Source organism: Eschscholzia californica, unplaced genomic scaffold, assembly GCF_041429995.1.
Source record: "Eschscholzia californica isolate CP2 unplaced genomic scaffold, dmEscCali1.0.p SCAF_5, whole genome shotgun sequence".
Lineage (NCBI taxonomy): Eukaryota > Viridiplantae > Streptophyta > Magnoliopsida > Ranunculales > Papaveraceae > Eschscholzia > Eschscholzia californica.
This window is the reverse complement of record NW_028238472.1, coordinates 36,791,102-36,812,591: the sequence shown is the minus strand read 5'-3', so window position 1 is coordinate 36,812,591 and position 21,490 is coordinate 36,791,102. Positions and strand designations below refer to the sequence as shown.

Genomic DNA, 21,490 nt, shown 5'->3' with positions numbered 1-21,490 from the left:
TGCCGGAACACCACGAAAAACCCGATCAAAGAAAGTTAGGTTTCCGGCCAAAATCAAGATTTCCCGGCCAAAATAGCTAGATCCGGGCCAAAGGGAGCTTGCTCCGAGCCGCCGCTGCTGTCCCGTGCCGAGAAGCTCGCTGTGGCCGCGTCCCGTGAAGTGTACGTGCATCCCCGAGCTCCGGTAGCTGTTGTCCTTGCGTCCCGGAGCTGCTGCTGCTGCTGCTCCCGTGTAGCTGCTGCTCCCGTGTTGCTCTTCACAGTCCGAGCTGTAGCAGCAAGGCCGGAGCTGCTACCCGTGTCAACCCTTGCATCCCGAGCACACTTGTGTGCCGGCTACCCTTCTTCTTCTCTCCTTTCCTTTCTTTCAAACCCTTTAAACTCTCAACCCTAGAACTTGATGATGAAGAACCCCCAAAACCCTAGCCTCCTTCCTCTTTCTCTCTCTCTCTTACTTGGTATTGTTAGAATCCTTCAAGAAGAAGATGAATAGTGTATTTGACTCAAACCCTAGACTTAGTCAACCTTGACTTTGACTCAAACTTGAGTCCATTGGGTGCCTCCAAAATCTCTTCCTTCTTTCATCTTCTTTGGGCTTGGGTTTTAGACTTGGGTTTTAATCTTCACTTGGAAATCAAGAGGGTGTCTTCTAGAATTATAACCAAAGGAGGGTGCCTTTATAGCATCTTTGTTTTAAGACCGAACCTCGACTTCTTTCTTTCACAACTTCCCCGTCCGAACTCGGAATTGACTTCCGTTTTCACCGTTGGACTCGTCTTTGACTCCTCTTCTCATTTGATTTGTTTGAAGTCTTTTTCTCTCGTTTTGGGTACATGAAATGATAGTGATGATTCGCTCCCTTTATTCCGATTTTCATGTCTAACTCCAAAATAGGTACCTAACATGAAAAACACATAAAATATTATTGATAACACTCGAAAAGGAATAATTAGTCTAAGTTAGGCTCTCCAAATGTGACATTTTAGTGTCACATCAAGATCCCCAAACTTAAACTTTGCTAGTCCTCGAGCAAATAAAACAAAATAAAAGCCTAACTCACTTTCGGAGGCATCCCGGTTGCATTTAGCGTATGCAACAAGCCTTTAAACCTCTAGGTTACCCCTAGAGGACGAGTGTCGTCTCGTGAGGGTTTCCATAGATGATACCCACAAACATCGAGTCTCATGAGACATAAGGGTCCAATATCAAAATCATAGATAAGCATGGTTCGTATAGTAAAGGATTTAAACATGTCAACACATAATGAATCAAGTAAATAAGTTCATATAAAAGCTAAAGGCCCCTTCACTAATGATCTTACCCTAAAGTGCTAGTGTCATACCATAATGAGCAACATCTATGTTCCGAAGTCACAACGCCTTGATTCCTAGTTTAGTACATTTCGCCTCGACTTCGGCCTCACGGACATACACTCCAAATATGAAATCACTCAAGAATGGTTCGCTCGTATGTGTGAGTGTGATCACTAACATGGACTCAACACATAAAAAGGGGTGAGGACAACATTTTGGAACGAATGATCTTCGAAAAGGAATTAGCCACTAAACGGAGTGGGGAAGCTCACTCACCCTTCTCACCCATTCTACCCTCTAAGAATGTCTTCTAAAGGTTAACGGATACTAGAGATGAATGATGATGGAGGATTCCCGAGAATGTCGAACTCTTCATGATAGAACCTCTTAAGCACTTCCACATTCGTTTCTTGCTTCGAATACTTATTCATGAACATACACACAAACACACATATATACAATCACATCACTCACACAAAAAGAGCTAACATGCCCAAACATAACATAAACAACTTTATTCATCATTAATTTTTTTTCTTTTTGTCTTTCTTTCTTCTTCTTTTTTTCACTTTTTTTTTTCTTTTTTTTCATATCACTTTTTCTTTTTCATAACACAAAATCACATAAAACAAACATAACTCACAATACTATATTCTTGCAATCAACTTCTTTCATTTCATACTTGCTTTTGACATTCTTCATTCTTTTCTTCTCATGTCTTCATTCTCGGGATATAAGATGATGATGGTAATGGAGTATCCGCCTCCCTCTAGTTGACACTCTTATTGGGTTTCATGGACTACAAGGGGAAGGTTAATTCGCTATCCTAATGTCACTCCTAGTGGCTAAGAAAGTTGAGCACACGAGATCAGATGAGCTCTTTTAATAGTTACGAGGTTGAGTAGCTCTTCATTCTACTCGGAGTTAGCGCGGAAGAGTACACTCGAAGGACAATTTAGGCTTTGAACTCTCACATGGGTTCAGTCTCCACTAATGACTACTCTAGGTCTCTTAGAGATGTTTCTTCTTCACTAAGATGTTACTCCCATAGCATAACACAAACACTCAAAGACTCGACTTTCATGCAAAGGTCACTAGCAATCACAAAATTCATCAACTCGACACATATGCATCAACATTCTTAAAACCATCACTACAATCACATGCTAATCTACTCAAAATGTTCAAAATTTTCAAATTTTGGCTAATTTGAACCCTTTTGTCTTTGAAACCCATGGTCATGCATTGGTTATGGTCATATCCCGCATCCCCAAACTTAAAACTAACATTGTCCTCAATGTTCTAAGCATACACTCACCAAAAGATAAAGAGGCACATCAATTTAAAGAGAAGAGTGGAGAGATATTACCATAACCGAAGGAGATAAAAATGGATACTACCAAGGCTCATGTATAAAGAGGTTCCAAGTTTATGCCAAGCTCGCGCCATCCCCAAACTTGGAACAAACCACGCCTTTAGAAGTAAAACATATAAGAAATGCTCCTAAAATATCCAAAACATAATGAGAATGAAGCACATAAAAAGCAAGACCATATAAAATGACCACTCACGCGGGATCACTCGATTGCATTTAGCTATGCAATTAGCCTTTGATTCTCTTGTTTTCACACAAGAGCACGAGTTATGTCTCGCGGAGGGTTTCCAGAGATGATACCCACAAACATCAGAGGCCACCTTAGTCGGCCTAACGATCATAAAGTAACAAACGGAAGATTTGGGGATCAACCCAAAGAAAGCTATATACAAATGCTAAAAGTCTCACAATAATATCGAAGCATATAAGTGCACGTGAGACTAAAAGCGAAAAGAGACCATCCCCAAACTTAGTGGATGCACGGTCCACTAAGTACGCATAAATGCTAGGGGCGACGACTAAAAAGTCGTCAAAAGGATCGACATAGAAATAAAGGGTCAGGAAGTCAGTCGAAGGTAAAAAGTCAAACTCAAGCTTAGTGGATAAAACATCCACTAAGTCCCTAGATGTGCTAGGAAAGATGTCCGAAGTGTCCCATAAGGGGTCAACAACCGAGTCTGAGATCATGTGGAAGGTCGAACTAGACTCTAAGGGTAAGGCAATAGGCTCGGGGACCAAGTCAAGGTCCGTAACTTCCACTACAAAAAAAACGCTCAATAGGTACATACATTTTTACGTATGTCCCTAATATACCCAAAATAGGGACAATTTATTAATATCTTTCCCTACTAAAATTACAATAAGGACAAAAGAATATGTTTTAGGGACAAATTTTTAGAACAATTTCAGCGGCAAAAGTAGCGCAAAATTTCGGACGAAAAAAAGGCGCAAAAAAACACTCGGCCGTTTCCTTATTATTTTTGTTTTTTTTCCTTTTCCCCCTTATTTTTCTCTCTCCTCTTTTTTCCCTCTACTGCACGGTTTCTCCAATTCTTCTTCTCGTTCTACCTAGGGTTACCCTCTACAACAAGATTTCACTCTATAACACGATTTCCCTCCCTACTTTTTCTTCTTCTTCTTCTCGTTCTAGCTAGGGTTTGCCTCTCAATTTGTTCATATTCTTCTTTTAGGGTTTTTTGGCGGCATCACAGTTCGGTTGGCATCCGCTACACTACCAGGTTTGTTGTTGTTCTTCTACTTCTTATTATTATTAATCAATTAGGAGTTTATAACATAAAATCCTAATTCAGTTTTGCAGCAAATCTTTTCAGTTTCAAAGTTTATATAACTCTGGTTGTTCCACGAACCGGATTTTTTCACCACCAGGTTTGCTGTTTTTCTTCCTATCTTCTTCTTCTTCTTCAAATTAAGCAATTGAGATTTTATGCCCTATAATCCTAATTCGATTTTGCTGCAAATTTATTCAGTTTGAAAGTTTATATGACTCTGATCGTTCCAGTTTCAGGATTTTTGCAGCAAAACTACTACAAGGTTTTTGTTCTTTTTCCTCTTCTTTAAATTAATCAGTGCAGAGTTTATGACATTAATCCATTAGGGTTTGCTTTTGTTGAGAATTATTCAATCTCTACTGTATTACAAGAAATGACTAGAGAGGAACAAAATTAGAACTTCTAGTATTTGAGATTCTGGCAGATGGTTTGACACAAATACTAAAAATGCTTTACATTAATATCAATCTCCCACTTTGTATCGAATTCTAGTAGTATAGGAAAGTTATAATTATACATGAAATTAAGAAAAGGAGAAAGAATCAATGAGTGCAGCACCATAACATATGGCAGTCTTAAGCCGTTCTTATTCTAACTATCGTATGTACCTTTACAAATAACTTAAATAACACATTGAGTTTAAGGATGAGTTTTGCTGATCTTGGTTTGCTTCAGTTGGGTCTGCCAGTGATTCCTTTTTATCCAAATGGGTCATCTACGGTGAGGTATGAATGGGAGTAACTTTGTTTTGCATGATACAGTTTTGCACTTCATCTCTCTTAAGTTATCTGATTATGTTTCTTTGGGTTCACCTTTTTCTTCAGTTAAGCGGGAGTCTTTCTGATGAAATCTCTTCCATATATTCGTTATGGCCCACACTTATATGGCTTTATATGACCAATTATGTGGTGGAGCGATCTACAGGGTGAGTGAGTAGTACTAGATTTGAAATTGTTCTGTTCTATCCAATGTTGTTTCCATCGACTATGCCTACAAATGCACTCAAAATGGAAAATTAGGAGGAAAGACATGTTATGTTTCTAATAAGGAAAAAAGTGTTGCTCCTTTATGTTTGTTCAACTTAAGTCCGTTTTTCATTTAGTTGTTGTTGTTGTCAATGTTGTGTTATTGGTAGATGGACCGACATACACCTTCAGTCAGATGAGGAGCTCAAAAGGTTGAAAGAGCTTCAAGAAAAACTCGATTTCCTGGATATGGTTCCTGTTATTGTGGGTATGCTTTCAATATTGCGGCCATGTTTTCCATTTGGGCATCACTGACATAAGTCCATTAACTTGCCTCACTATGTTCATGACTTTTTTTTTGCAGAAGTTCGACTTATTTATTCAAGACATTTTTTTATCTCCTGGTATCTGTTACTGTATTTGTCGGTCGATTTGACATGCGTATGATACTATGATGCAGGTAATTATATCTATTCGTATTTGTCGGTCTATTTGGTTAACTTTAAGATTTGAAACTCGATTAGTGTAGAATAAAATACATATATATTCATGACTTAAACTTTTAAGAAACACAAAAACTTCTGAATTTTGGTTTTCTTTGTCGTGATGGTTCTTAGTTTTACAAATTGGTAAATCGTCAACTATAAACTACATTGTATATTCTAACTGGTAGATTGCTGGCTACGGAGGTCTTCCGCTGAACTATTTTTTGTTACAAATTGGTTTGACGGACTTCAAACTTTTATGAGATACATATGTCATAAAATCTGGTTAGGCGGGTGGGTTCTACCTCAAAAAAAGAGTTATTTTGCATTGCAACTGCCTAAAGGATGGTGGATATTTTGTTTTGATTAGACTCTACATGCTGGCATTGATGTATTCCAATTCAAATACTTCTCAGAATTGCTAAGAGACAAGGTACTAATTCCGCCTCTCTTCTTGGTTCATTTAGCTCTCTAACTAAATTGTGTTGATGTTTTTGATGGGTCATGAAAATGTCCCATCTAAGTCGTTTAATTTAGTCAAGTTAGTTCGTTTCGGGTCTTTATTATAATAAAATGGTTGATTTTCTTGATTAAGTGTGTTTTGTGGAGTTAGGTGTAAAAAACGGTTAAAAACGAGGAAAAGATGCATAAAGGGTATTTTGTTCATTTGGAGTCAAGGACAATCTGGTAATTTGGCCAAGGTCAGTGCGTGGTTGAAAAGTAGAGGTTGAGACGAGTCCGTAGGAGAAAACGGAAGTCAAATCGGAGTCCGGACGAAGGAATTAGCCAAAGTCAAAGTTGGGTCAAATGCTGTTGACCTTGTGGGACACTTTTGGTAGAAATTCGGGCACGCGGTATGGAGGAAGAAACGTGGCGCGCTATGGAGGCTAGTGCATCTAATTCCCGTATTCTCGCTCAGCAACAAAACAAGACCTTAGCGCATGATCCGATGCATCCCGTTGCAGCTTAACTCGGTAGCCCCGTTTCCACGTTTTAATCTTGGCCGCAACCTCCCGCGTCATCAAGATCCAACGGCTGCTGTGCATCTACACCTTTATTGCATATTCCGTGTACCCGAAGACGTTTAAGTTCCGTGCTCCTGGACGCGTGGCAGCTTCCCGTCACTCCAGATCCGCGCGTCTTTTCATCCGACGGCTCCTGTGCGCGTCGCAGCTTAACTCTATAGACCCGGCCACACCAAATCACCCGAACCCTAACACCACAAACCCTAGCCGCCGGGGTATACCCTCATTTTAGGGTTTTTATGTTTTTAAACCCTAAAATCCCACAATTAACCCTCTCTTTTATTCCTTTTTACCATTTAACCCAACAAAAACCCTAACCCCATCTATAAATAAATCCTTTCTCCTCCATTAAAATCTAGACTTCAACAACCCTCTCAAGGCTTCCTTACCTAATTTCTAAGCCACTTCTTATCCTCTCTTAGCCTCCTTTTCTCTCTACCTCTTCTCAACTAAAAACCCTAGCCACCATTCTTTTCTTCTACTTTCTCTACCACCTTCATCTTTTCTCTACATTTTCTTTCTAATTTCTTTCTCCTTCTAATTTCTTCTTCTAACCTTCTAATTTCTTCATACCTTCTTCTCTAAAATCTCTTCTTCTATCTCTCTTCTAAATTTCTCTTCTTTTATCTTCTAATAAGCTATTATTTGGAGTTTTGAGCAATATTCTTGAGATACTTGGAGCTTAAATTGGACATCAAAATGGAGATACATGGGAATATGGATTGGGAACATTCTTGGTGATTTCTTTCCATTAATCTTTTGTAATTCCATTTATTTTATGAATTCAATGAATATTATTTTAGATTCCATGAGTAGCTAAATTTTGTATCTAGGGTGTAGAGGAAACCCATATTTGGGCTTATTTTGAGATATGTTATAAATCAATGAATCCTTATTTTGAGCTTCAATGCCTATTGATTGTCATTTCATGTTGATTCTATAACCTTGTTATCATTCATGTATTATAATTAGATATTTCATGCTTTTATTGATTTATTAGATGAGATATGCCTTTTAGATCTTGAATGATAGTGTAGGAAATTAGTTTTATATGGTAGTCAATCATACATTCTTGATTTTGAATTGTGTTATTAAAGAATATATTCCGAAATCTAAATAGTTTATTATGTTAGATTTTGAGTTATACATGAGAAAAGGGATTTGTTAATTAATGCATGTTTTAAGTAGTCCATCTATGTGGTGAAATCAAAAACCCTAGATTCTTCTTCTCATCTTGATTTCATTCTTATTAGTCTTTTAGTATTGCTTTCTTTTTAAAATAGTTTCTTAAAAACAAATCAAAATTAATGAAAGGGGGTTTTAATTCGAGATTTAGATAAAATAGCTTGTCCTTGGGACGATACTCGATCTTATTTTCAATACTATAACTTGACCCCGTATACTTGCGGGAATAGACCTATTTTTAGGCCTATCAAGTTTTTGGCGCCGCTGCCGGGGAAAAGTTTAATTTTATTTTCAATCTTGAATTGGTTTTTATTCTTATTTTTGTCTATTTTGATTACTTTGACTTGTTTTTCCTTTCTTTTTGTAGATTCACAAAGGAGGGAGCATCAAGGAAGAGGACATCAAGAAGACCCTTTTTAGTTATTTTTACTTTATTTTTATTTTGGTGAGAGAGTGTTATAATCTTTTTTTTGTATTTCTTTATTTTTGTTGTTTTGTAATAAGGCCTTTATTGTTTTGACCCTAAATTAGAGGGCATTTAATTTGTAACCGAAACTAAGAAGCCTCGGGTTCGCACACTTGCGGGAAGAGTGGCCCGGGTCGTCTACAAAGGTCGTCGCCCGTCTTGAACGGGAGGTAACTTCTAGATCACCCACGAATCTCCTGTAAGTGGGTACTTGTGATGTTTTTGCTTGCTAATTGATTGTCGAACCGTTAGTTTAACTATCATATTAGTAAGGGCATTAACCCATTACAAGATAGGAGTCGGATTTCATCACCGGTCTCTTGCCCATCTAGGTAACAACATCGCCGATCCCAAGCCTCACTTAAAATTAAAAATCGATTTAGACATTGGCCAAAGGGTAACGAGCTTATAGGACACTCTTGACATATCTCGAACTTGATTAGTATTTGGAGTTTTCCCAGGAAGAGGGAACGATCCAAGAACACAATTCTTGATCGTTGTACTGTGACGGAGTAACTCCTTATAAGAATCATAGTTCAAGCTTTGGAAAGAAATAGAAGCTGTCTAGATCAATTTTTAGGTGAAAAAGACTACTCAGTCGTCTAGATTGTGTCTAGGTTGCTTGGTTGAGTCAGCTTGCTTGTGTGTGTGTTTTCCTTAGGATCTTCGTAGTTTCGTTACTCTTTAAAAAAAAAAAAAAAAAATGGAAGGATTCTTCTATGAGGACGAATTGGAAGAGAGACGGAAGGAACAATCATTGTTAAGAACACAAGAGATACTTTTACGGAGCATGTCTAGACTTGAGGCGACTAACGCTACTCTAGATAATTTTGACCAGTCCCGTAATGATGGTCATAACGTCGATAACTATTGGAATCATCATCAACCTCAACAAGGTTGTGTCCCTCAGTTACAAAATACCAATAATTATCAACGTTTTAACTATCAAAATTATTTTGAAAATCCGAGGGATAATGTCTATGGTGATAATTATAGGGAGTATTGTCAACCTCAAGGAGGTTATGAGTCACACTATGCACATGTCAATAGTTCATCCTATAGTCAATATAATGAAGAGTTTTATGATCCAAACATGTCCCAACCACCTCAATGGGATAACATTCAAACTAATGACTCTTCATCATCTTCATTAGACGAACTTTATAGTCGTCTTGTAAGGTTAAATATAGAGCTTGAGCAGAAAGGTCAAGAGCTACGAGCTGAAAGATTAGCTCTAAATGAAAGAATTGATAGAAATCTAGAGTTGCCCCTTAATAAGAAACCCAACATCATAGAAGATGAGTCCTTTGATAAGATGGAGTACAATACACAATATCATGAGTCTTATGATGATGAGGATGGTAGTATAAATGAGGCGAATACTTTGTTTGATCCTAATCCATTTTTAGTTTCTGAGCGTAGTATTTTGCCAACTATTGAGTCGCCACTATCATCATATGAGTCCATTGCTGAGGAAACTCTTGAGCCACTTTTAGAAGATCCAAAAGCTGAGTCTGTTCTGTCTCCCGAGTCTAAACCTTCTACTCATCTTAATGATAATATTTTGGATCAAACTAGATGTCTTATTAAAGATGAAGCTGATGAACTTTGGCTAGTTGAAATGTCTAAAGAGAGTGATGACTCATTTGACTTAGGTGAAACCTTAGAATTCTTTAAGGACACCGATGACATCATAATAAGAGAAATTTTAGAAAGTTTTTCAGAGTCTTTACCTAAGTCAGACTCAAATGAGCTAGTACCTAACTTGGAGGTGATTTTACAACGAGCCAATGAGGTCATTTTAGAACCTCCTAGTTTGAGTGTTGATCTAGATGAGTCCAATTTCTTAAATAGTTATGCACCATGTCCCTCGGAAGTTCAAGTTACCCCGTTGCAATCGCTTGTGAACTCTACCATGGTCTCTCAATCCATTTGTCATGTTTATGAGGATCCGTTTTATCCAATGTCTTTCAACTTTAGTTTATCGCCAAACTTAATGATTGTTGCTTCATCTAAGTTTGGGGATAAATCATTCACATTGGAAGTCTCACTTAAACTGCCATATCATTCCATGGACGTGAGACTGAACCTTCCTGGATACTTCATCTTTTGGGTTGACCCTCAAATCTTCCGATTATTATTGTATGGGGAGTCATCAACCCTTAATCCAGTAGGTTTACAGTAACTTTTCTTTCCTTTTTCTTTCATCATCGTCTGGCTGAAGACGATAAACTTAGCGCTTCTTGGGAGGCAACCCATGCTTCTGATATAGGACAGTGGAGTATGGTAATATCTTCCCTCTCATCTTTTTATTTTTGGCATAGTCTTCAGAACATTGAGGACAATGTTCGGTTTAAGTTTGGGGATAGGGAAGAACTTTTGCTAAGTCCTTCATTTCGAAAATTCAAGAGGGTTCAAAATTTTTTCAATTTTGGACCGAAAATGTGAGTCTAATAGTTGTTTTTGGCTCGTTAATAGTTATAGAGTCGAGTTGATTGTACTATCCGGTTGTTAAAGGTTTCTTCATGAATTTCGAGTCTTGAGGTCGTCTGTGTGCTAGCCACGTGAGTATTATGGAAGTGAAGGGTAGACGGTTCTGAGAGAACTAGATTAATCATTAGTGGAGACTTAACCCTTGTGAGATTTCTGAGCCTTTCTATTACCTTTGAGTGTACTCTTCTGCGCTGATTCCGAGTAGAGTGAAGAGCTACTCAACCTCGCAAATTTGTAAAAAGAGCTCATTTGATCTCGTGTGCTCAACTTCCATAGCCACTAGGAGTGACATCAGGATAGCGAATAAACCTTACTCTTGTAGTCCATGAAGCCCGATAATAGTGTCAACTTTAGGAAGACGGATACTCCACCATCCATTCATCATATGAATCCCAAGAATGAAGGCATGAAAAGTAAAGGAAGAAGAATGTGAAAGCAAAGTGCGAAAAATGGAAAAGTTGATTGTTGAGAATACTAGTGTTGGTATTGCATTGATTGCATGGTTTATAGTTGTGTTTCAAAAAAAAAAAAAAAAAAAAAAAAAAAAAAAAAAAAAAAATTGAAGTGAAAATCTCTGAAAAAGAAAGTTTGTGTAAAAGAAAGTTCATGTGAACTTTAGTTTGTTATGTAAAATAAGTGTTCGAAGCAAAAAAGCTAAGTATGGAAGTTGCTTGAAGTTCTCTAGCATTGAAGGCGTCGACATTCTCGGGATCTCATCACCATCAATCTCATCACTTGTATCCGTTGACCTTTAGGAAGCATTATTATAGGGTAGAGTGGGTGAGAAGGGTAAGTGAGCTTCCCCATTCCATTTAGTGGTTATATTCCTTTTCGTAGATCATTCGTTTTAAAATGTTGTCCTCACCCTTTTTATGTGTTGAGTCTATATTAGTGATCACACTCGCACATACGAGCGAACCATTTCTGAGTGATTCATCTTTTAGAGCGTATGTCTGTGAGGCCAAAGTCGAGGCGAAATGTATTAAGATAGGGATCAAGGGTCTGCCTGCTTGGAACTGAAGTGATTCTCATTGTGGCTAGTCACGTACACTTTGAGTCTAGATTACTAGTGAAGAGATCTTTAGCGTCTGTATAGTGTTGTTAACTTTGACTGATTCCTATTAGCTTGCTAAAATTTTCTAGGAGATGAACACTTTTGGTCAGGCTTAGTTGACTTTGAGTGCTTTTGGACCCTTTTGTATTTTTGAAATGTTTTTGAATTTTGTGGGTACATTCTCTGGAAACCCTCACGAGACCACACTCGTCCACTAGGGCAACCTAGGGGTTTAACGGCTTGTTGCATATGCTAAATGCAACCGGGATTCCTCCGAAAGTGAGTTAGGTTTTTCTTTTATTTTGTTTTGCTCGAGGACTAGCAAAATCTAAGTTTGGGGATGTTTGATGGGTCATGAAAATGTCCCATCTAAGTCGTTTAATTTAGTCAAGTTAGTTCGTTTCGGGTCTTTATTATAATAAAATGGTTGATTTTCTTGATTAAGTGTGTTTTGTGGAGTTAGGTGTAAAAAACGGTTAAAAACGAAGAAAAGATGCATAAAGGGTATTTTGGTCATTTGGAGTCAAGGACAATCTGGTAATTTGGCCAAGGTCAGTGCGTGGTTGAAAAGTAGAGGTTGAGACGAGTCCGTAGGAGAAAACGGAAGTCAAATCGGAGTCCGGACGAAGGAATTAGCCAAAGTCAAAGTTGGGTCAAATGCTGTTGACCTTGTGGGACACTTTTGGTAGAAATTCGGGCACGCGGTATGGAGGAAGAAACGTGGCGCGCTATGGAGGCTAGTGCATCTAATTACCGTATTCTCGCTCAGCAACAAAACAAGACCTTAGCGCATGATCCGATGCATCCCGTTGCAGCTTAACTCGGTAGCCTCGTTTCCACGTTTTAATCTTGGCCGCAACCTCCCGCGTCATCAAGATCCAACGGCTGCTGTGCATCTACACCTTTATTGCATATTCCGTGTACCCGAAGACGTTTAAGTTCCGTGCTCCTGGACGCGTGGCAGCTTCCCGTCACTCCAGATCCGCGCGTCTTTTAATCCGACGGCTCCTGTGCGCGTCGCAGCTTAACTCTATAGACCCGGCCACACCAAATCACCCGAACCCTAACACCACAAACCCTAGCCGCCGGGGTATACCCTCATTTTAGGGTTTTTATGTTTTTAAACCCTAAAATCCCACAATTAACCCTCTCTTTTATTCCTTTTTACCATTTAACCCAACAAAAACCCTAACCCCATGTATAAATAAATCCTTTCTCCTCCATTAAAATCTAGACTTCAACAACCCTCTCAAGGCTTCCTTACCTAATTTCTAAGCCACTTCTTATCCTCTCTTAGCCTCCTTTTCTCTCTACCTCTTCTCAACTAAAAACCCTAGCCACCATTCTTTTCTTCTACTTTCTCTACCACCTTCATCTTTTCTCTACATTTTCTTTCTAATTTCTTTCTCCTTCTAATTTCTTCTTCTAACCTTCTAATTTCTTCATACCTTCTTCTCTAAAATCTCTTCTTCTTCTATCTCTCTTCTAAATTTCTCTTCTTTTATCTTCTAATAAGCTATTATTTGGAGTTTTGAGCAATATTCTTGAGATACTTGGAGCTTAAATTGGACATCAAAATGGAGATACATGGGAATATGGATTGGGAACATTCTTGGTGATTTCTTTCCATTAATCTTTTGTAATTCCATTTATTTTATGAATTCAATGAATATTATTTTAGATTCCATGTGTAGCTAAATTTTGTATCTAGGGTGTAGAGGAAACCCATATTTGGGCTTATTTTGAGATATGTTATAAATCAATGAATCCTTATTTTGAGCTTCAATGCCTATTGATTGTCATTTCATGTTGATTCTATAACCTTGTTATCATTCATGTATTATAATTAGATATTTCATGCTTTTATTGATTTATTAGATGAGATATGTCTTTTAGATCTTGAATGATAGTGTAGGAAATTAGTTTTATATGGTAGTCAATCATACATTCTTGATTTTGAATTGTGTTATTAAAGAATATATTCCGAAATCTAAATAGTTTATTATGTTAGATTTTGAGTTATACATGAGAAAAGGGATTTGTTAATTAATGCATGTTTTAAGTAGTCCATCTATGTGGTGAAATAAAAAACCCTAGATTCTTCTTCTCATCTTGATTTCATTCTTATTAGTCTTTTAGTATTGCTTTCTTTTTAAAATAGTTTCTTAAAAACAAATCAAAATTAATGAAAGGGGGTTTTAATTCGAGATTTAGATAAAATAGCTTGTCCTTGGGACGATACTCGATCTTATTTTCAATACTATAACTTGACCCCGTATACTTGCGGGAATAGACCTATTTTTAGGCCAATCAAGTTTTATTAAGCAAACTTACAATGAACTTTTTAGTTAGATCACCCTGATTGTTTATGCTTTAGGTGAGATTAGTAATCTTGTTGTTAACAGATTTAATGCAAATGATGTGTTTGGCCACTACTGCATTTTTATGCACTTGAGAGCAACTTTCGCTTCTCCGTCACTCTAAAGTCAGTGTCCTTCAATACTAATAATTTGTATAGTTCCATGATTTTATCTTCTAGTTTAACAATATGGGTTTTCTTCGATCGACATACGTTTCTATATATCGACAGACATTAATGATAATAGTGTTTACTTTTCCCAAGATTTTTGTAGCATTGTAGTGTCCAACATTATGTGTTTTGGGCACATCTTATGGGCCGGGCCAGATGCAGAAATTGAATTTTTTTATATTTTGCCCCCAGTCTTCGTGTTTTCATGTGTTTTTTTTTCTTCTCTCTTCTTCTTTGTCTCGTTCAAAAGTAGGTTTTCTGTTTTGCCCCTAATCTTCCATCCCGCATATCTCTCTATATCCTTTATCTTCCTCTCCCTCTCTCTCACTCATTTCTCGCTCTCTGGTTTTGTCTCGTATTTCTCTCTCTCTCTTTCTCTCTCTCTCTCTCTCTCTCTCTCTCTCTCTCTCTCTCTCACGCAGTTTCATGCGAAGGAAAGAGTTCCCTTCACCAGTACTCGAGGGCGATGGCATATTAGGGCACATGCCTCCACAAGTCCCAACGTTAATACCAAACCACCTACCTCCTAACCTAACCCAAACCAACTATCCTCCTGCTTAATCAACCCAAAATAAGAAGTTCTTCTCAATTCTATTCAAGTTTTTTGCTTAGACATAATTCTTTTTGGTTGGTGATGCACCCGAAAAGGTTACACACCCAAGCGGAGGTATCAAGTAGTAATCCGGCAAAGCCGGGATCGATCCAAGGATAGGAAGGTAGTTTGGATATCGAAGGGTCTTGTCCCTCGGTCTAGATATTTCAAGCTAACTTAGACTAAAAAGGAAAGGAAACAAAGATAAATGTGGGTTTGATCGAATAAGGTGATAAGAGAATAAAACAAACAAGTAAAATAACTAAACTAAACAATAAAAGTAAACGGGCGAGAGAGATTCGAGAGAAGAGTCGAAGGAACAAGAGTCGGGAGACGGTAAGACTCGATTCGGGCAACAAATAAGTGAGAGAGGTGTCGAAGTCCGGGAATCCATAATGATAAACCTACGACTATGTGTAGTCCGATTTGATGTGTCGAGGTACAATCGATATTCGACTCCTAAAGTAGATGTCTCTAAGTACTATGTATATCCGGAGATCATACTTAGTCAAACAAACGTCTAAATCGGTTAATCCCGAGTCATCGAAAGTGTCGTCTAGTCGCCTAACTATGTGAAGTGCATGACAAGACACATGAAATTATGACTTAGACTACGATCGATATCGAATACTTCGTTTCGTCTATTAACTATGCGAAGTGCTTGACAAGACACATGAAAATACGATCAAAACGATAATCGAACTAAATGAACATCAATTTATAATCAAAACATCAAATCATATTAAACATAATCACGAATTCATCACATTTCATCTCATATAATCGACAAACTAAAGTTAGCTAAATATGGTGATTGAATAAGAAATGGAAAGGAAATGGTGAGAGAATCCCCCTTTTTCGATGATGGTTCGAGGCTAAGATCGTCGGAAAATATGAGTTTTAGTTGCAGCCGATCTCCCCTTAGCAATTTTCTGGGTTCCCCATAGCGACCACCATCATCTTCTCCATCTCAAGAACATCCACCATTAAAGCTTCACCAAGCTTTCTCTCTCTAAAAATTTCTTGTCCAAAATCAAATCAAATTACATGGGAAGATAGATCAAGACATGGGGAGTAAAAGCCCTAAGGTTTTGAATCAAGAAAGTTGCCGGAACACCACGAAAAACCAGATCAAAGAAAGTTAGGTTTCCGGCCAAAATCAAGATTTCCCGGCCAAAATAGCTAGATCCGGGCCAATGGGAGCTTGCTCCGAGCCGCTGCTGCTGTCCCGTGCCGAGAAGCTCGCTGTGGCCGCGTCCCGTGAAGTGTACGTGCATCCCCGAGCTCCGGTAGCTGTTGTCCTTGCGTCCCGGAGCTGCTGCTGCTGCTGCTCCCGTGTAGCTGCTGCTCCCGTGTTGCTCTTCACATTCCGAGCTGTAGCAGCAAGGCCGGAGCTGCTACCCGTGTCAACCCTTGCATCCCGAGCACACTTGTGTGCCGGCTACCCTTCTTCTTCTCTCATTTCCTCTCTTTCAAACCCTTTAAACTCTCAACCCTAGAACTTGATGATGAAGAACCCCCAAACCCCTAGCCTCCTTCCTCTTTCTCTCTCTCTCTTACTTGGTATTGTTAGAATCCTTCAAGAAGAAGATGAATAGTGTATTTGACTCAAACCCTAGACTTAGTCAACCTTGACTTTGACTCAAACTTGAGTCCATTGGGTGCCTCCAAAATCTCTTCCTTCTTTCATCTTCTTTGGGCTTGGGTTTTAGACTTGGGTTTTAATCTTCACTTGAAAATCAAGAGGGTGTCTTCTAGAATTATAACCAAAGGAGGGTGCCTTTATAGCATCTTTGTTTTAAGACCGAACCTCGACTTCTTTCTTTCACAACTTCCCCGTCCGAACTCGGAATTGACTTCCGTTTTCACCGTTGGACTCGTCTTTGACTCCTCCTCTCATTTGATTTGTTTGAAGTCTTTTTCTCTCGTTTTGGGTACATGAAATGATAGTGATGATTCGCTCCCTTTATTCCGATTTTCATGTCTAACTCCAAAATAGGTACCTAACATGAAAAACACATAAAATATTATTGATAACACTCGAAAAGGAATAATTAGTCTAAGTTAGGCTCTCCAAATGTGACATTTTAGTGTCACATCAGTTGGTCACACACGACGGATAATAATAAGGGTCCACGGATTTTAGGCCCAGAATAAAATTCAAAAAGGGATTAAGGTCCAATCTTCCCAAAAAATAGGATTTTAGTCTTTTTCTTTTTTGGAAGAAACATTGTTGGTACATAATGTGTTATATATGACACATATAAAAAATATGAAATAAAGTATGGAACTTTAACAATAAATAACACGTTATTTATGAAACAAAACAAGAATCAATAAACAGAAAAACACTGTAACTTTGACATCTAGACATACTTTAACTATACTAAATGTATTTTGTTTGTAGAAATATACTTAATTGATACTAAATAACGTGTATATTGCGAAACACATAGTAAGTTTGAAATCAATCGAAAAAATCTGAGGAAAAAAAAAGAGAATTTTTGGGATTGGTTTTCAAAAGTGGGTTTTTTCTAATATAAAAGGTTATAATGGGTATTATGATTAAATAGAAATGATAGAGATCTATTTTTTCTATAGAGATGGGTCAATTTGGACTAAATATCCATTATAATTATTATTTTGGCTTAAAATCATATATTAATATTCTGGTGGACTAAAATGTGTGTTTAGGTGTAGATTTTTGGACTAACACCCCAAAAATTATAATAAATAATAATAATAATAATAATAATAGGTAATAATTATATTAGGTATTTGTAATTTCTTCATCTTCTCACTAATTTATTTGAAGATCATTATTCTTCTCATTTGTATTCATTGCGAACTCATATTCTTCTTTCTCTCTCTTTCAATGTTTGGTATTTCAAATCTAATTTGTAACTACATAAAATCGGTTATTTATATTAAGATTTTTTTTATTTTCGTGTTGTTTACAAATGTCACAGTATGACAGGTTTTTAATATATGAACATCTCAAAATTAGTTAATGAAAGAAATACGGATCAATAGTAACTTGTTTTTATAGAGAAAACTATAATAATTTTATGGCTTTATTATGTAACATATTCAAAACAGAGTGTGTTAAGTACGTCTACTAATACGTCCAAAGATAAAATATTTCAAATCTGAATTTATTATACTAAAATAAGTTTCTATTGTCGTTGGACATTTTTATTGGATGCTTTTATTTGTATGGTAAGTGTCGCTAAGTTCACTCTTACTAAACTGCCCTCACCAGATTGAATTTCTGGCCTCGCCACTGCCGGTACTAAGCTTCGAGAAGGGTGTCTTGTGAAACCCTCCTCAAGAGTTTCGTGGTCGGTCGGGCACGAAGTCTGAAACCCTCGAGGAAGGTTTCCGAAATCCTTCTCGAGGTCAAGGGCTTTGGGGGACGAGAAGACACAGTGTGAGGGAGATAGATAGAGAAAGAAAGATTGTATGGACCAAAATACGGCACCAGCAGCGCCTCTAGAAATCCATGACTAATGGGCTCACACGGTAACTAAGCCCATGAATTAATAACTAATGGGCCCGACCCATTAAGCTTCGGGTACCCCGAAGCAACGTTGAATTACCCAAGCACTTCCAGCTCTGGATAAAGAGGTCAGTCCTCACCTCCTCAGCGGACCTGCCACCTTGTAGTCGTTGGGAGACGTTACGGTCATTCAAGATGGCAATATCCCGGTTATACCCGTTAGGGGAGTTACGATATCCACATTTATGAGAACAACTCTATGCGTTATCGCATTAAAGAGACAGCTCATTACCGGTAACAGGGAACCCCAGATGCTATAAAATGAGCGAGCAGATGAAGATACAGGGCATCCAATTCCCGACTTAAACACTCGATCATCGAATTCCCGACTTAAACACTCGATCATCGAATTCCCAACGAATACACCCCATCACTTTCTCTCTCATACAAAGGATCATCAACTCACTTTCTCTCTCATGGAGTCTTGCTCTTTGAGACAGTCCTGCTTCATCATCTAATCTCGCTTCCCTCCTCTCACTTAATTACTAGTATGGTCTTGCATCCATCATCTGGACCTTATCATTGTGCGCAGAGGGAGGATACGAGACTCTTCACCATTCACCGAGGTACAGGACTTCGTCAAGTACAAGACCTTACCAAGTACGGGGTCATACTGGGGACAAGACCTTCGAAGAAGCAAACACATACTTTCCCGAGAAAGTGCAAGTACAGGGCCATACTAGGGACAGGACCTATAAATAGTCTGTCTATTTTCTCTCTCATATACCTATTTTATCAAGGGTCTGCCTACTATGTCAAGGGTTCGTCTACATCAGGGGTTCGCTTACTTTTAAGAGGTCAGGACCTTCCCACATCACCCACGTGATAATCAACAAGAGTTGGCTCACTTTATCTCTCTGAGAGGTCATGCCCTTTACATACAACCCACGTGACTAATTATAAGGTCAAACCCTTAAAGCTTCTCACATATTTACGATACATACCCCTGGACAAGGCAAACCTCTCCAGGATTGTCTCATCCACAAGGCAAACTTCATAAGTACCATCATAACCTCTCTTCAACCAAGTCAGTCTATCCGTAGAGATCGAACTCCGACCATTCTACGAGTCGTGCCTAAACTCTAACCATTATCCAACCAACGGTAACATTCCAAGGATATTATTCACGTACATTTTACTTCTCATGCAAGCTTACTGACTTGACTGTCAGAACCCCCTTAGGCCGGCACCATCCCGGTGTCCCAAGAGACTTACGGTCACGTGTGTTCGTGTCTCTTTTTTCACAGGTTAAGCCCAAAGACGTCATCGGTGCCTGCAAAAATATTAACAAGTGGAGGTTCGACATCCGATCAACGACCCGGTCCAGCTGACTTCTTGACCGGCGATTTCTTACCCCCACAAAGATCTACAGAGAGAGCTTTAAAAAAAGAGAAATCGACTTAGACTGAAAAACATTGAGAGAGATCGAGAGAGATAGTGAAAGAGAAGGACCGAAAGAGACATTGTGTGAGAGAGGAAGGGACTGTGTGTTTGTGTGTGTGTTTGTGTTTGTGCGTGTTTGTGTTTGTGCTTGTGTTTGTGTGTGTGTGTGTGTGTGTGTGTGTGTGTGTGTGTGTGTGTGTGCGTGCGTGATGTGTATGTGTGTGTGTTTGTGTGTGCGCGTGTGTAAGTGTGGTTAGTGGTCGAAAATGGTGGTGGTTAGAAGTTTTGCCCATGGTGAGAGGTAAAAATCAAGTAAAAAATAATCAAGTGAATTTTTTTGGCTAAAAAACAAACATACCCTCTAAGTTAATCTTGATTGACTAAATTTTTATTCCTCAAAGATTTTTTTGGATGCCCCAAAGAGTTCACCAATAAATATAAAGGGAGTGGATCAAAAGGTCTAAAAGACCAGGGTTTAATAAAAAAAAGAGGTCAAAATAAAGAGTCAGAATTAAAAAAAAAGGACAAATGATTGTTTAGGTTCAAAAAATTATCTTAATAACTCAAAAAACCTAGACCTTTTTCTATTAGGTAGAAGTTAACACAATATTCTGTGTAATACTAGGTGAAGTTTAAAATAATATTGATAATTGTTATTAAGGTCATTTTCTTTTTTTATCACACACAGTACCCTTACCTAATAAAACTCTCTCTCTAAAACCACATTTAGGATTTTTTCTTTCTTCTTTTCGTTCTTCTTCTTCTTCTTCTTTAACATTTCATTTTGATCCTAACAAATTCATAACCAAATTGAACGATTTTGATATAGATCTTGATTTTCAAAGATCATAAATATCATTGGATCAAAATGAAATGTTAAAGAAGAGAAGGTGATTTACCAGTTAGGCTTGGTTGATGATTATGATGAAGTTTTTGATGGTGGTGAGTCCTTACAATTGATGGAGGTGAACCAGTCGAATAGAGAAACAAAGAGTTATCTCTCTAGTGTGTCGCGAATGTGGAGTTTAGAATGAGAAAATGAAATGCAAGCTGCCATCCCACCCACGTGTTGATGATGAATCAGATGTTGAATACAACCTTAGAAATACTTTTGATGATGAATCTGAGTTGTTGGTGAATCTGATGTTGATGGTGAAGTAATTTTTTCAGATTTGGTGATGATGATGATAATGCGCAACCAGATCTAAAATCCTAATTTATCTCATTATGATGAACAAGTAATTTTCAGATTTCAAGAAGAAGCTTCAACCTCTTTTGTTCTCGATTTTCCAATCGATTTCTTGCAAGATCTCCAACCCGAAATCACACATGTAATGCTTGCAAACCTAGTTTGATGTTTACATTTTGCAAATCTTAGTTTGCAACTTACATTTTGCATCCCCCAATTTGCATTTTACACTATGCAAACCCCTATTTGCAATTTACATGTTTCAAATCCATGTTTGCAATAATGACAAAACCCAGTTTAAAGAAAAAACGTCGTTTTCCAGTGTTTTTCGTCTTTTTTTTCGAAAAAAAGTATTGAAAGTGGATCTTATTAGAAAGCTAATGAAAAAACTTTTCTAGATATATAAATTCCATGCAAATCCGACATCTCAAGAAAAAGTTATATAGATTTGAAGTTTTCTAAAATAAAAAAACAAAAGAATTAGTTACATAAATGACAAAAGAGTACTTTAGTCTTTGTATAATAATAGTTGTGAAATGTTATGTGCTTTTCTACTCATTTTTAATATTATTTTGACATTTTTAGTTA

General features: G+C 37.8%; 1 protein-coding gene across 1 annotated transcript; it reads left to right on the top strand.

Annotated features, from left to right (window-relative positions):
- Positions 1-1,222: 1,222 nt before the first annotated feature.
- LOC147538924 (uncharacterized) lies at positions 1,223-5,859 on the top strand. The gene is made up of 9 exons (XM_086643044.1): positions 1,223-1,271; positions 3,760-3,925; positions 3,998-4,073; positions 4,175-4,238; positions 4,652-4,701; positions 4,801-4,901; positions 5,112-5,209; positions 5,306-5,401; positions 5,797-5,859. Exons 1-8 carry the CDS (start codon positions 1,223-1,225, stop codon positions 5,386-5,388), a joined length of 687 nt encoding a protein of 228 aa, XP_086499170.1. The 3' UTR covers positions 5,389-5,401; positions 5,797-5,859.
- The last annotated feature ends 15,631 nt before the right edge of the window (positions 5,860-21,490 follow it).